This window comes from Rattus norvegicus, chromosome 8, assembly GCF_036323735.1.
Source record: "Rattus norvegicus strain BN/NHsdMcwi chromosome 8, GRCr8, whole genome shotgun sequence".
Taxonomy (NCBI): domain Eukaryota; kingdom Metazoa; phylum Chordata; class Mammalia; order Rodentia; family Muridae; genus Rattus; species Rattus norvegicus.
In genome coordinates this window covers 23,896,862-23,913,748 of record NC_086026.1, presented here as the reverse complement: position 1 = coordinate 23,913,748, position 16,887 = coordinate 23,896,862, and the positions used below count along the sequence as shown (strand labels likewise).

Genomic DNA, 16,887 nt, shown 5'->3' with positions numbered 1-16,887 from the left:
TGGTTGTACCAGTTTGCAATCCCACCAACAATGGAGGAGTGTTCCTCTTTCTCCACATCCTCGCCAGCATCTGTTGTCCCCTGAGTTTTTGATCATAGCCATTCTCACTGGTATGAGGTGAAATCTCAGGGTTGTTTTGATTTGCATTTCCCTTATGACTAAAGATGTTGAACATTTCTTTAGGTGTTTCTCAGCCATTTGGCATTCCCCACCTGTGAATTCTTTGTTTAGCTCTGAAACCCATTTTTTCATAGGGTTATTTGTTTCCCTGCGGTCTAACTTCTTGAGTTCTTTGTATATTTTGGATACAAGGCCTCTATCTGTTGTAGGATTGGTAAAGATCTTTTCCCAATCTGTTGGTTGCCGTTTTGTCCTAACCACAGTGTCCTTTGCCTTACAGAAGCTTTGCAGTTTTATGAGATCCCATTTGTCGATTCTTGATCTTAGAGCATAAGCCATTGGTGTTTTGTTCAGGAAATTTTTTCCCGTGCCCATGTGTTCCAGATGCTTCCCTAATTTTTCTTCTATTAGTTTGAGTGTATCTGGTTTGATGTGGAGGTCCTTGATCCACTTTGACTTAAGCTTTGTACAGGGTGATAAGCATGGATCGATCTGCATTCTTCTACATGTTGACCTCCAGTTGAACCAGCACCATTTGCTGAAAATGCTATCTTTTTTCCATTGGATGGTTTTGGCTCCTTTGTCAAAAATCAAGTGACCATAGGTGTGTGGGTTCCTTTCTGGGTCTTCAATTCTATTCCATTGGTCTATCTGTCTGTCTCTGTACCAATACCATGCAGATTTTATAACTATTGCTCTGTAATACTGCTTGAGTTCAGGGATAGTGATTCCCCCTGAAGTCCTTTTATTTATTTTATTTAGCTATCCTGGGTTTTTTGTTATTCCAGATGAATTTGCATATTCTGTCTAACTTTTTGAAGAATTGGATTGGTATTCTGATGGGGATTGCATTGAATCTGTAGATTGCTTTTGGTAAAATGGCCATTTTTACTATATTAATCCTGCCAATCCATGAGCATGGGAGATCTTTCCATCTTCTGAGGTCTTCTTCAATTTCCTTCTTCAGTGTCTTGAAATTCTTATTGTACAGATCTTTTACTTGCTTTGTTAAAGTCACACCGAGGTACTTTATATTATTTGGGTCTTTTATGAAGGGTGTCGTTTCCCTAATTTCTTTCTCGGCTTGTTTCTCTTTTGTATAGAGGAAGGCAACTGATTTATTTGAGTTAATTTTATACCCAGCCACTTTGCTGAAGTTGTCTATCAGCTTTAGTAGTTCTCTGGTGGAACTTTTGGGATCACTTAAATATACTATCATATCATCTGCAAATAGTGATATTTTGACTTCTTCTTTTCCGATCTGTATCCCCTTGACCTCCTTTTGTTTTCTGATTGCTTTGGCTAGAACTTCAAGAACTATATTGAATAAGTAGGGAGAGAGTTGGCAGCCTTGTCTAGTCCCTGATTTTAGTGGGATTGCTTCAAGTTTCTCTCCATTTAGTTTAATGGTAGCAACTGGTTTGCTGTATATGGCTTTTACTATGTTCAGGTATGGGCCTTGAATTCCTATTCTTTCCAGGACTTTTATCATGAAGGGGTGTTGAATTTTGTCAAATGCTTTCTCAGCGTCTAATGAAATGATCATGTGGTTTTGTTCTTTCAGTTTTTTTATATAATGGATCACGTTGATGGTTTTCCGTATATTAAACCATCCCTGCATGCCTGGGATGAAGCCTACTTGGTCATGGTGGATGATTGTTTTGATGTGCTCTTGGATTCGGTTTGCCAGAATTTTGTTGAGTATTTTTGTGTCGATATTCATAAGGGAAATTGGTCTGAAGTTCTCTTTCTTTGTTGTGTCTTTGTGTGGTTTAGGTATAAGAGTCATTGTGGCTTTGTAGAAGGTATTCGGTAGTGATCCATCTGTTTCAATTTTGTGGAATAGTTTGGATAATATTGGTATGAGGTCTTCTATGAAGGTTTGATAGAATTCTGCACTAAACCCGTTTGGACCTGGGCTCTTTTTGGTTGGGAGACCTTTAATGACTGCTTCTATTTCCTTAGGAGTTATGGGGTTGTTTAACTGGTTTATCTGTTCCTGATTTAACTTCGGTACCTGGTATCGGTCTAGGAAATTGTCCATTTCCTGAAGATTTTCAAGTTTTGTTGAATATAGGTTTTTATAGTAAGATCTGATGATTTTTTGAATTTCCTCTGAATCTGTTGTTATGTCTCCCTTTTCATTTCTGATTTTGTTAATTTGGACACACTCTCTGTGTCCTCTCATTAGTCTGGCTAAGGGTTTATCTATCTTGCTGATTTTCTCAAAGAACCAACTTTTGGTTCTGTTGATTCTTTCTATGGTCCTTTTTGTTTCTACTTGGTTGATTTCCGCTCTGAGTTTGATTATTTCCTGCCTTCTACTCCTCCTGGGTGTATTTGCTTCTTTTTGTTCTAGAGCTTTTAGGTGTGCTGTCAAGCTGCTGACATATGCTCTTTCCTGTTTATTTCTGCAGGCACTCAGCGCTATGAGTTTTCCTCTTAGCACAGCTTTCATTGTGTCCCATAAGTTTGGGTATGTTGTACCTTTATTTTCATTAAATTCTAAAAAGTTTTTAATTTCTTTCTTTATTTCTTCCTTGACCAGGTTATCATTGAGTAGAGCATTGTTCAATTTCCAAGTATATGTGGGCATTCTTCCTTGATTGTTATTGAAGACCAGTTTTAGGCCGTGGTGGTCCGATAGCACGCATGGGATTATTTCTATCTTTCTGTACCTGTTGAGGCCCGTTTTTTGACCAATTATATCGTCAATTTTGGAGAAAGTACCATGAGGAGCTGAGAAGAAGGTATATCCTTTTGCTTTAGGATAGAATGTTCTATAAATATCCGTTAAGTCCATTTGGCTCATGACTTCTCTTAGTCTGTCTACATCTCTGTTTAATTTCTGTTTCCATGATCTGTCCAATGATGAGAGTGGGGTGTTGAAATCTCCCACTATCATTGTGTGAGGTGCAATGTGTGTTTTGAGCTTTAGTAAGGTTTCTTTTACATATGTAGGTGCCCTTGTATTTGGGGCATAGATATTTAGGATTGAGAGTTCATCTTGATGAATTTTTCCTTTGATAAATATGAAGTGTCCTTCCTTATCTTTTTTGATGACTTTTAGTTGAAAATTGATTTTATTTGATATTAGAATGGCTACTCCAGCTTGCTTCTTCTGACCATGTGCTTGGAAAATTGTTTTCCAGCCTTTCACTCTGAGGTAATTTCTGCCTTTGTCTCCGAGGTGTGTTTCCTGTAGGCGGCAGAATGCAGGGTCCTCGTTGCGTATCCAGTTTGTTAATCTATGTCTTTTTATTGGGGAGTTGAGGCCATTGATGTTGAGAGATATTAAGGAATAGTGATTATTGCTTCCCGTTATATTCATATTTGGATGTGAGGTTATGTTTGTGTGCTTTCATTCTCTTTGTTTTGTTGCCAAGATGATTAATTTCTTGCTTCTTCTAGGGTATAGCTTGCCTCCTTATGTTGGGCTTTACCATTTATTATCCTTTGTAGTGCTGGATTTGTAGAAAGATATTATGTAAATTTGGTTTTGTCATGGAATATCTTTGTTTCTCCATCTATGTTAATTGAGAGTTTTGCAGGATACAGTAACCTGGGCTGGCATTTGTGTTCTCTTAGTGTCTGTATGACATCAGTCCAGGATCTTCTGGCCTTCATAGTTTCTGGCGAGAAGTCTGGTGTGATTCTGATAGGTCTGCCTTTATATGTTACTTGACCATTTTCCCTTACTGCTTTTAATATTCTTTCTTTATTTTGTGCGTTTGGTGTTTTGACTATTATGTGACGGGATGTGTTTCTTTTCTGGTCCAATCTATTTGGAGTTCTGTAGGCTTCTTGTATGCCTATGAGTATCTCTTTTTTTAGGTTAGGGAAGTTTTCTTCTATGATTTTGTTGAAGATATTTACTGGTCCTTTGAGCTGGGAGTCTTCACTCTCTTCTATACCTATTATCCTTAGGTTTGATCTTCTCATTGAGTCCTGGATTTCCTGTATGTTTTGGACCAGTAGCTTTTTCCGCTTTACATTATCTTTGACAGTTGAGTCAATGATTTCTATGGAATCTTCTGCTCCTGAGATTCTCTCTTCCATCTCTTGTATTCTGTTGGTGAAGCTTGTATCTACAGCTCCTTGTCTCTTCTTTTGGTTTTCTATATCCAGGGTTGTTTCCATGTGTTCTTCCTTGATTGCTTCTATTTCCATTTTTAATTCCTTCAACTGTTTGATTGTGTTTTCCTGGAATTCTTTCACGGATTTTTGCGATTCCTCTCTGTAGGCTTCTACTTGTTCTCTAAGGGAGTTCTTCACGTCTTTCTTGAAGTCCTCCAGCATCATGATCAAATATGATTTTGAAACTAGATCTTGCTTTTCTGGTCTGTTTGGATATTCCATGTTTGTTTTGGTGGGAGAATTGGGCTCCGATGATGCCATGTAGTCTTGGTTTCTGTTGCTTGGGTTCCTGCGCTTGCCTCTCGCCATCAGCTTATCTCTAGTGTTACTTTGTTCTGCTATTTCTGACAGTGGCTAGACTGTCCTATAAGCCTGTGTGTCAGGAGTGCTGTAGACCTGTTTTCCTCTCTTTCAGTCAGTTATGGGGACAGAGTGTTCTGCTTTCGGGCGTGTGGCTTTTCCTCTCTACAGGTCTTCAGCTGTTCCTGTGGGCCTGTGTCTTGAGTTCACCAAGAGCTTTCTTGCAGCAGAAAAGTTGGTCTTACCTGTGGTCCCGAGGCTCAAGTTCGCTCATGGGGTGCTGCCCACAGGCTCTCTGCAGCGGCAGCAACCAGGAAGACCTGTGCCGCCCCTTCCGGGAGCTTCAGTGCACCAGGGTTCCAGATGGCCTTTGGTGTTTTCCTCTGGCGTCCGAGATGTGTGCACAGAGAGCAGTCTCTTCTGGTTTCCCAGGCTTGTCTGCCTCTCTGAAGATTTAGCTCTCCCTCCCACGGGATTTGGGTGCAGAGAACTGTTTATCTGGTCTGTTTCCCTCAGGTTCCGGCGGTGTCTCAGGCAGGGGTCCTGCTGCTCCTGGGCCCTCCCCCACGGGAGCCCAGAGGCCTTATACAGTTTCCTCTTGGGCCAGGGATGTGGGCAGGGGTGGGCAGTGTTGGTGGTCTCTTCCGCTCTGCAGCCTCAGGAGTGCCCACCTGACCAGGCGGTGAGGCCTCTTTCCCAAGGGGTCTGGGAGCAGAGAGCTGCTGCGGCCCGGGATCCGCGGGCGTGGGACCTCCAGCAAACACAGGAAGTGCCCGGTCCTAGATGAACTCTGTCTCTGTGTGTCCTGATCTCACCAGGCAGCTCTCTTGCAGCAGACAAGTTGGTCTTACCTGTGGTCCCGAGGCTCAAGTTTGCTCGCGGGGTGCTGCCCACGGGCTCTCTGTGGCGGCAGCAACCAGGAAGGGGGGTTGCTTCTTATTACAAATAAGGCTGCTAATAACATAGCAGAGCTCGTGTCTTTGTGCTACTGTGTAGCATCTTTTGGGTATATGCACAGGAACAGTATTGTCAGGGTCTTCAGGTACAACTATTTCCTCTTTGCTGAGGAACAGCCAGATTGACTACCAAAGTGGCTGTGGAATTTGCCATCCCACCAGCAATGGAGGAGCATCCCCATTTCTCTACAATCTCACCAGCAAGTTCTGTAGTTCTACTTTCATTTTGAGAATAGTTTAAGGAGTTTTGGTTTTAGCTCTTATTTGAAAGTCTGGTAGAATTATGCACTAAAACCATCGTGCCCTGGGTTTTTTAATTACTGTTATTGTTATTGATTGTTTTTAATGAATTCTTCTATTTACTTAGGTGTTATGGGACTGATTAGTTTATCTGATCTTGATTTAACTTTGGTATATTGTAACTGTCTAGAAAATCATCCATTTCATATAGATTTTTCAACTTTTGTCAAGTATAGTCTTTTGTAGTAAAACCTGATGGTTTTTTTTAATTTCCTCAATTTCCATTATGTCTCCCTTTCCATTTCTGATTTTGTTAATTTGCATGCTATTTCTGAGAATTTTAGTTAGTTTAGGCTTATGTGTCTTGTTGATTTTTTTCAAAGAACAGGATCCTGGTTTTACACATTCTGTTTCTAATTGATTTCAGACCTAATATTATTTCCTGCCATTTGCTTCTTTTTGGTTTGTTTTCTTCTTTTTCATCTAGGTTTTTCATTGTGCTTTAAGTTGGTAGTATACGATATCACAATTATCTTTGTGAAGGCAATTAGTGCTCATATTTTATTTTATGTATGCAGTGTGAAATATTTAAGTTGCATGATATAAAGCTAGAGAAGTGAAGTAGGATTCTTACGATGTAAAAATATTATTGATATTAATAGTCGAACAAGCGTGTCTTAAAATGGTTAGAGAAGAATACAGCAAAAGTCCCTCCTACACAGGGCACTCTTAGGTCTTTATTCCCTAAACAAAGTGATACACTGAAAAGTTTCTCATTATTTTTAGAGTTATCAGCTCAATTTATTATAGTATCCCTGTAAGGGTTCTAGTGTTCTAGTGTGTACAGTCTACATTATCCTGAAGAAGGAGGAGGAGGAAGAGAAAAAAGAGACAGAGAAGGAGGAGGAGAAGGAGGAGGAGGAGGAGGAGGAGGAGGAGGAGGAGGAGGAGGAGGAGGAGGAGAAATACAGCAAAGCATTCTAAATGGTATCAGAAGGGTTTCCCATATTCAGTTACATTAGTTACAATTCATGTTTTTTTTTTCTCATAGGGCATGAGTATCCACATGACATTAGAATGATAAATATTCAAAAGAACTTCAGTTCACGGAACTTAAGAAATTTAACAGATTTCCCTTCCCTACCTGGGGTAATCATGAAATATCTAAATGCTGATAAACATGGAAAATTCATCTTAAAGCCCCGAAACTCAGCAAGAAGCCAGCAGCATAAAAGTGAGTCCATCATCTTCCTTCAGGTGGCTTTTCTTAGTTCCCATTTTAATTTGTCATAAAATATCACAGCATACTATCATTTTCTTGCTTAGGAAAGGGGCACTGTAAAAAAAATACAAAACACTAAAACAATATGTTTCAGGTCCATATTAAGAGAACTCTAAATTCTGATGTGAAGACTAGTCTGGGTTATAGGGAGAACATTTCATTTTTTCCAGCCAGATATTCACCATAAACTGGTATGCCAAGACACTATGTACACACATTTTTGTCCAATTAGAATAGCAGCTCTAAGAAATTGATCCTGATATGTTGCCCATCAAAATTACTTATGAACTACATTTTGACAAACTATTGCAATGAAATCTACATAGAAAAACTATATGTGTGGGATTGAAGATAATCTGTTGCTGGCTTGAATAGAAATCACCTTAGGCTTGTAGCCCAGTCTCTAATCTCATTTCAAATCATATAAAAATATCTTTTAGACCTATATCTAGATTCAAAATGGCCCTAACATTGATAGACTGGAATTTTTGAATTATTTTTTCAAGTGGTAGAATACTTTTATTATTTCTCCTTACTCTACTTTCTTGAAACCTCCCACTTATACCCTTGATTTCTTTTAAAATTTGCTTTTTTATTTTTTATTAATTATTATATTTACATTTGAAATGTTGTCCCCTTCCTGGTCTCCCTACCAAGAATACCCCACCTCATCCCTCTTCCACTTTGCCTCTAAGAGGGTGCTCCCCCACCAACCTACCTACTCCCACCTTACCCCTCTAGCATCCCCCTTCTTTGGGGCATCAAGCCTCCACAGGAAAAAGAACATCCCCTCCCACTGAGGCTAGACAAGACAGCTATCTGTTACATATGTAGCAGGGACTGCAGACTGGCAATGTATGCTCTTGGGTTGTTGGCTAAGACCTGGGGAGCTCTGAGGGGGTCAAGTTAATTAATACTATTATTCTTCCTATGGGGTTGCTATCCCTTTCTCCTCCTTCATTCTTTCCCCTAACTCATGGTCCCATGACTCAGTCACATGGTTGGTTGAGAGTATCTGCATCTGTCTCAGTCAGAAACTGGTATACCCTCTCAGAGGACAACCATGTCAGGTTCCTGTCTGAAAGCATATCAGTACATCATCAACACTGTCATGGTTTGGTGTCTATGCCTAGAATGGATCAGAAGTTGAGGCAATTTCTGAATGGCTTTCCTCCCGTCTCTGCTCCAGTTTTTGTCCATGCATTTAGACAGAAACAATTCTGAGTCAAAAATTTTGATATGTGTTTTGGTATGTGTTTTTGATATGTGATATATCAATACATATATATAAATAAACACTCACATACACACACACACAAACACTCACTCAGACATCTTTGTCAATCTATATAATATTACTTGTGATTTCAGTCCTCATAATTTTGAATTAGATAGCCAGGCAGACAATATGTTCTACAGTGAAGAAGACTTTTATATTGTGTTATATGACTCATTTGTTTACTTTTAATTTATTTGCTTTAAGTAACATTTAAAATTGTATTATAGTCCAATATTCTAAAAGAAAACTCAGAAGGGAAAAAGAAACTTTAATTTCAGCTGTCAACTTACACTATAGTGTACAGTCATGTATATTTTCTCATGAGGGGGACATGCTGCTGCTGAAATAAACTTAACAATGGTTCTTCAAAATTCTGAACAAGAAAACTAAGGATGAGAAGAGCTTCACTATGACATTTGAAAAAAATAGAAAATTTTAAAATGAGAATAAAAGTGAGGGTGGCTATGAAAATGGATGTAACTCTTGAAGCAACAGCCTGTACAAAGTTCAGGGTGCTTGTTCATCCAATGTATCTAGTATTTCATGATACAGTATGGAGTTTGACAGCACCATCTTGTGAGAATTACCACTACAGAACACAGGACCATGTCTTAGAGACACCACTAATATTAATAACAGTGTAGGGAATATGGGAAGAAAGTTACATAAACACAACAGGATGATTAACCCATTATAATAAGGGACATTTTGCAATTGAAATTTGGTTTTGTAAAAGATCTTTATAACTTATACTATCTCATGTAATGATCTCAACTTCTCATATATGAAGAAAAAAAAACTTTAAAGAAACAAAGAACTTCTATAACATCTCGGTTGGACAGGAGCTCTGTGCCTGACCAGGACCAAGTATGCACCATCACACCAGTTAAAAAGGGAGGAAAACTGTTTGGAAGAGAACTCAGTTCCATTTGTCAGGATGGCGACCTGCCTTCAGCAATTCTGGTGTGTCTCACATTCTGGCTCTCCTAAGACAAAATCCTGCTTCTTAAATACCTGACCCCTTCACTTCTATCACTATGTGGAGTAAAAATTGTGTCTCAAATCATTGGCTTTCCAATAGGAAGATGAGAGAGGGCTATTCAGAAACCATCTATTGGAAAAGTTGGATTTAATCTCTTAACTATTTTGGAAAATCTGATATGAAGAAATGTTGCCTGACCTTTAAGGGTCAACATTAGGGTGGGACATGTACAACAAAAGATTGAGGCAAAAACCAGCTTGAGGTCCTCTGTGTCCATGCCAGCACTTTCACTACCTGTGCACACCATTGTTCCTGTTCTCGAGGAGCAAATAGTGCTCTGTGCTGTGTGAAGCCTAACAGGTATTTCTCTATCTTCTTCTCAGGACATGCTGTACATACTAAAAAAGAAAGGGCCCACAACCAAGAGTGTTTTTATAGAACCTCCGAGTATAATTTTGTTCCAAACAGTAAAGGACAAATTGGATTCAGAAGAAGAGGTGGATATAAACAAGCAAATCAATTTATGTAGTGACCTGGATCTTTAAGGTACAGAAAGTCCTTCCATCATCCACCTCAGGATTCCTCTGAGTCTATGGGAGTAGTTTACTTCATTTTGCATTTCCTTGAGTGACAGTAGATATGTATGAGAGAAATCTGATATGCTCAAAGTCTCCATTGTTAGTGTTAATAACATGGATGATGTTTTGTTCAGAAATTGTTTAAGCAATGTGATTGTTGAACTATCAAAAGTGAACCCTCCCCTCATTTCTAGGAGATCCAGTCTCACAGAAAATGTCCCTATCCTCTGGTGTACAATTCTTCTGAATGTCTCAACCTATGCTTGGAGCCCAAGGTTCAGGAGTTATAATGTATATGTGCAATCTGGGGCTGAGAGCAAACTGGGGCTTGGTACTTTAAACAGCTGTGGTTTTCAGTAATAGTCTCCATCCATTTCAAAGAGAACCTTATTTGATGGGTAAGGGCTGTATTATCTGTGAACATTAAGTTAAATGTCTATAATTGAGTTAGGAGTCACACTTGTGTAGTCAAATAAGGGCAGGACATTCTCTAAGAACCATGACCACATGTGCCTCCATATTTCCAGTACCAGCCATGGTTTTCTGCTCCTAAGAAATCAGATAATAGCTTCCTATGGTTGTCTTTATTGTGGTTATCATAATTACATGTTTCTATCATTTAAAAATAGTATTCAAACTGAAGTATCGATCACTTATATGTGCTAGTTTGCTCAGCTGTCCACTAGAGGCATGCTGAGCTAAGGAAAGATTTTTCTATAGTCCAAGTAAATCTGAAAATTTACTCTTTAGTCTCTAGTTTGAATAGATGAAACTTACTGGGACCACATATCATGGAACATTCTAACTAGGGGAAATTTGGGGAACTGTGAAGAAAGTTGGAACTAAACTGAAATTTACAGGTGAATGTACTTTGAATAATTTCCATGTTTAACTTTTTTCCACAAAAAAAATTTTTCCTCTCTTTATAAGGACTTCCTCCAAGACATCAAGGGAAGTCTAATGACTTCAAAACTATATGATGAGTGGATTGCTGTAACCAAAAAAGTCAATGATGAAGATAAATTAGCCGCAGTGCAGAGGTAATTGTTGGCAAACTCTGAACAACATCAACAAAATAGAAGTAACATTTGCTTACACACATTAGAGATTATATATCACAGAAACATTTACTAAGAACACTGACAGACAGCAAAAGGTTTCAGTCATTGACCAACACGAAAGACACTTTCAAAAGAGTATGAGTTACAGTGTGAATTACAGTAGCCAAGGTTTATAGTCTTACTTTCATATTCCAATTATATTTGTCTTTTTTCTGAATTGGGTAAATATTTCAAGCAATAATTTGAGTACAAATTCTTTCATTTTATTTTCAAAGCACCCTGCATATATGATTACTCTGTTCCCTTCCTTCATATTTACAAATTGACTATACTTGTTTTAAAATAACTGTCTCTGTGTTCAGTCTTTTAGATAAAATGTCACCTGAAAATGCATCTCTTCTGAGGCAACTTTTTCGTATATTGTATGAAATTAAAAGTAATTCTCCTGTTAATGAAATGTCTTCTTACCACCTATCTGTTGGGTTAGCCCCATGTCTCTTATTCATGCCCAGCTCCTGCAATAATGGAGTGACAAATGATATTGGCAAAAAGGTAATTAGATAAGAACTTTATGCCTAGCGTGATAAGCCTTTACAATGAGATAGGAAAACAGGATTATCCCGAGAATCTGGATTATTTTATTATTGTTGTTGTTGACTGTTTTGGTTTTGGTTTTGTTTCATTTTGTATAGTAAACACAGTTTTGAAAGGTGTTCTTCTGGAGGGAAGGAATCATTGGTATGTTTTAAGTAAAATATAAATGGGTAATTGAGGTCAGTGACTCAGTATTTTGTCTTTGTCATTTAGAATATCCTTAGACTAACCCAGTGAGAACAAATGCTGTGTTCTCCCTGCCTCCCACAGAATTATTTGCAGGGAGCTGTTTTACTGGTTCAGTTCAGATCTGGGACAGATCTGGACGGAGGAGTTCCTCCTATATTCCTATTTCCAGAAGTACTATGCAGTTTCCTCTTGGGCCATGGATGTGGGCAAAGGTGGGCAGAAGTGGCAGTCTTTCCTGTCATGCAGTCTCAGGATTGCCTGCACTTCTGGGTGTTCAGCTCTCTCTCCCACAGGATTTTGGAGCAAGGAGATGTGGCCTGCAAGCTTATTTTATACCCTAGATAATTAATAGAAATACCCTCTTTGTATTTTTTCAGGGGCAATTTACAATCTCTAGCAAAGCAAGGTTTTTTGTTTAGTTTTGTTTTTTAACTTCATCAAGCATTCTTTCCAGGATATTTACATTTGGATCAGCCAATAGGATGTCATCCACATAGTGATATATAATGGATTATGGAAATTGTTTACAAATCATCTCTAATGGCTGTTGTACAAAATACTGAAACAGGTAGGGCTGTTAAATATTCTCTATGGAAGAACTTTCTAATGATATCTTTTTATTGGGAGACCTCTATTGAAGAGAGGTACTGAGAAAGCAAACCTTTCCTTATCGTGTTCATGTAGAGAAATCATTTTTTAAAAAAATCTTTTAGATCAATCACTATGATAGGCCATTTCTTAGGCCAGTGAAGGCAATGGGATTCCAGACTGCTAGCAACCCATTGGCTGAAAAATCTTATTAATCACTCTGAGATCTGTCAGCATCCTCAATTTGCCTTTTTTTTTATGACAAATACCGGAAAATTCCAAGGACTGATAGAGTCCTCTATATGCTGAGCCTCCAGCTGCTCTTGGACTAGCTCTTCTAATGCCTGTAGGTTTTAATTGGCATAGATCATTGATAAATCCAAATGGGTTGGTCAGTCAACCACCTTAGTGGTAAGGCTGATGGTATCTTAACCTCAGTGTCTTCTTTGGGTAGAGCTAAATTGTCAGCCTCTGCTCTATCTAGTTTATGGACAACTTGGACACTCTGTAGCTGCCTTTGATAACATTCTCTAACTAACTTAGCAACCTAACTGGTTTCATGGCCAGACTGAAACTGAGGGGATATTATTTTGTGTTTTCTTTTGCTGCAATAGATCTCTTCCACAAAAGTTAATGGCTATACCATCCACATATGGCTCCAAGTTTTTTACCTGTCCTTCTGTTCTTATACCTTTAAGCCATCTGGTGCTTTTCTGTATTTGTAAAGTCCCAACTCTTGAAATTGGATGTCTACTTCTTGAAGATTGCAACTTGCAGGCCAAGGTTTTGAAAAGATAATGGTGACATCTGCCCCAGTGTCAACCACTCCTTCAATCTCAATATTGTTTACTAGTTTTGTTAGTTTTGGCCTTTGATCTTCTATAGAAGTTTGAAAAAAATTCATTTTTGACTCCCTTTTAGGTTTTTTGAATTGTCTATAGAACTTGCCTCAGTCTTGTCTGGTCTCACAACATCTGTTTTTGAAACAGTGACATTTAATTGTCCTGAGGAAGAGAACTGTCTCTGCCTGGCATTGGGGCATGTGAGAGGGCCCCTAGGAGATTTTTGGTAAGGCATTGCCCCATTTGTCTGTTGCTGTTCTACATTCCCTAATCAAATGTCTGCCTTTCCCACATCTTTGATAAATTCCAGAAGGCATAGGACCCTTTTTGGTATTACTTTGGTTTTTCATGCAGTTATGTCTGAGATGACCCTGCTCACTACAATTAAAATATTTAAAATCTTGGGTCATCTCTAGGTGTCTAGTGGCATCTTCTCCTATCACAGTCATATCAGTCTAACAAGACCCAACATCAGCTGTATATCTATTTCACTCATTTATTAATATTCACCTTGACTTCAGTGGTCTGATTACTTCCTTGCATTCAGTATTTGCATTTTCAAAGGTTAAAGACTTGATTATTGTCTTTCTTGCTGCTGAATCTGATACACTTCTTTCCAGAGTTGAGGATAGCCTTTGCAAAAGGTCAGGAAAGGTTTCTTTTGGACCTCACATGACTAAAGTAAATGATTCTTTTCCCTGATTCTGTGACTTTGTCCCAGGGTTTTAAGACTGGCAATCAACATAATGCCACAGATTCTTCATCATATACAGCCTCATTCATATACCTCAGCAGAGCAACCTTCACCAATTTCTTTACCCCTGGCTCTGTTTTGTCATGATATCTCCCCAACTTCATTTCTCCACCTGGAGAACACATGTAAATATGTAGCAGGTTCTAGTATTGCTCTTGCCGTATCTTTCCAGGCTTGGGAAGTTACTCCATTAGCTCAAGAGTCACGATGGGTTTTACGAATGACAAATGCATTCCAAAATTAGTGACACTTTCTTTAAATTTCCTCATTTCTAATAAATTCATGGGTTGCTATTCAAATTCCTGATAGCACTGTGGATGATTATCATCTGGAGGTCTTTGTTGTATATTAACCGGATAGACTAAAATTTGTTTTCTAATAACCTTAGGTTGGCTTCTCTAATCTCTTCTGTCTCTACCTGAGTATGTTCCTCAATTGAAATTTTAAATTCCTCCCTTAAGATATGTGTCCATGCTTCATATCTCTCTTTTTGACACTCCTCCTGTTCCTTGAATTCCTATATTCTCTGTTCTTCATTCTGCCTCCTCATTTTGATTTTTTCTTTATATTGCAATTCTGATAGTCTACTATTTTATTTTGATTGATTAATTTTAAAATGTTATTCTCCAACTCTTGCTTCCAATCCTCATTATTTTCTCTTTGTTGCTCAGTCTGATCAGTGAGCTCTTCTATTTTGTGTTCTAGCATCGTCTCCAGCTCTTCGCTCCCACCTTTATTTCCATCTTTCACACTGCTCTATAATTTCCTGTATCTTCTGTTCTAGGCCTCGCTTCTATAATCTTAGGTTCTCTTTATTTTGTAAATCTGATTTTGCAGCATCTGCCTGATTTTGAGTTGCTAGCTTAAGTAAATTAGCCTCTAGATTTAACTTATTTTGTACTATAAAATCCTGAACCTTTAGTTCTCGTGTTACCTATTATCTCTTTTCTAAGGCCCTGTCTTTTGAGAAGACATAGTAAATCCAGAAAATAAATACTGTAATACTGGTAAATGACAAGGCATCTATTTCCTTTATTTTTCCCTTTTTAAAAAAATTAATTGGATATATTCCTTTATATTTCAAAAGTTTCCTATCCATAAGCCCCCTATTTCCTACCCCTCCCCCATAAGGGTGTTCCCCCGTCAACCCCCCCCTTACCACCCACCAGACATTCCCCTGCACTGGGGGGTTCAACCTTGACAGGACCAAGGGCTTCCCTTTCCATTGGTGCCCCAATAAGGCTATTCTCTGCTACACTGGCATTTGGAGCCCTGAATCAGTCCATGTATAGTCTTTGGATAGTGGTTTAGTCCCTGGAAGCTCTGATTGGTTGGCATTGTTGTTCTTATGGGGTTGCAAGCCCCTTTAGCTCTTTCAATCCTTCCTCCAATTCCTGCAAAGGGGGTCCCATTCTCAGTTCTGTGGTTTGCTGCTAGCATTTACCTCTGTATTGACATGTTCTGGTTGTGTCTCTCAGGAGAGATTATAACTGGTCCCTTTCAGCATGCACTTCTTAGCCTCATAAATCCTATCTAGTTTTGGTGGCTGTATATATGGGCTGTATACCCATGTGTGGCAGGCTCTGAATGTCTGTTTCTTCAGTCTCTGCTCCAAACTTTGCCTCCATATCACCACCTATGAATATTTTTGTCTAATTGCTCTGCTTAGGATTTTGAGTACTATATTGAATAAGTAGGAATAGAGTGGGCAGCCCTGTCTAGTCCACGATTTTAGTGGGATTGTGTCAAGTTTCTCTTCATTTAGTTTTATGTTAGCTACTACTTTGCTGTATATTGCTTTTACTGTTTAGGTATGGGTCTTGAATTACTGATCTTTCCAGGACTTTTATTATGAAGAGGTATTGAATTTTGTCAAATGCTTTCTCAGCATCTAATGAAATGATCATGTGGCTTTTATCTTTGGGTTTGTTTATATAGTGGATTACATTGATGGTTTTCCATATATTGAACAATCCCTGCATCCCTGGGATGAAACCTACTTGATCATGATTGGTCATCATTTTGATGTGTTCTTGGATTCGGTTTGCAAGAATTTTATTGAGTATTTTTGTTTTGATATTCATAAGGGAAATTGGTCTGAAGTTTTCTGTCTTTGTTGGGTATTTGTGTGGTTTAGGTATAAGAGTAATTAAAGGTTCATAGAAGGAATATGGTAGCACTCAATCTATTTCTATTTTGTGGAGTAGTTTGGACAGTATTAATATGAGGTCTTCTATGAAGGTAGGACAGAATTGTGCACTAAACCCTTCTGGTCCTGGGCTCTTTTTGGTTGGGAAATTTTAATGACTGCTTCTATTTCGTTAGGAGTTATGGGGTTGTTTAGATGATTTATCTGTTCCTGATCTAACTTTATCTGGTATTTGTCTAGAAAATTGTCCATTTCCTCCAGATTTTCAAATTTTGTTGAATATAGGCTTTGGTAGTAGGATCTGATGATTTTTTTGAATTTCCTCAGATTCTGTTGTTATGTCTCCCTCTTTATTTCTGATTTTGTTAATTTTTATACACTCTCTGTTACCTCTGGTTAGTCTGGCTAAGGGTTTATCGATCTTGTTGAATTTCTCAAAGAACCAGCATTTGGTTCTGTTGATTCTTTGTATAGTCCTTTTTGTTTCTACTTGGTTGATTTCAGCCCTGAGTTTGATTATTTTCCGCCATCTACTCCTCCTCTGTGTATTTGATTTTTTTGTTCTGGAGCTTTTAGGTGTGCTGTCAAGCTGCTGATGTATGCTGTCTCCTGTTTCTTTCTGCAGGCACTCAGAACTCTGAGTTTTCCTCTTAGCACAGCTTTCATTGTGTCCTTTAAGTTTGTGTATGTTGTACCTTCATTTTCATTAAATTCTAAGAAGTCTTCAATTTCTTTCTTTATTTCTTCCTTGAACAAGTTATTATTGAGTATTGTTCAACTTTCATTTATATGTGGGCGTACTTTCCTTATTATTGTTATTGAAGACCAGCCTTAGT

The 16,887-nt window shown here is 38.4% G+C and overlaps 1 protein-coding gene across 10 annotated transcripts in view; it reads left to right on the top strand.

Moving 5' to 3' along the window:
- The window catches only part of LOC102555809 (rho GTPase-activating protein 20-like), a 36,523-nt gene extending 25,136 nt beyond the window's left edge, over nt 1-11,387 (top strand). For 5 of the 10 annotated variants that reach the window (XM_063266291.1, XM_039082240.2, XM_039082238.2 and 2 more), the window contains 4 exons: nt 6,805-6,987; nt 9,105-9,277; nt 9,680-9,842; nt 10,805-11,387. In XM_063266291.1, coding sequence (XP_063122361.1) covers nt 6,805-6,987; nt 9,105-9,277; nt 9,680-9,841 — 518 coding nt within the window. In that variant the 3' untranslated portion in view covers nt 9,842; nt 10,805-11,387. Of the gene's footprint in view, nt 1-6,804; nt 6,988-9,104; nt 9,278-9,679; nt 10,046-10,804 lie in introns of those variants that run through there. The other 5 variants (XR_010054088.1, XR_005487981.2, XM_017595967.3 and 2 more) reach the window with 4 other exon arrangements.
- Nucleotides 11,388-16,887: the final 5,500 nt, after the last annotated feature.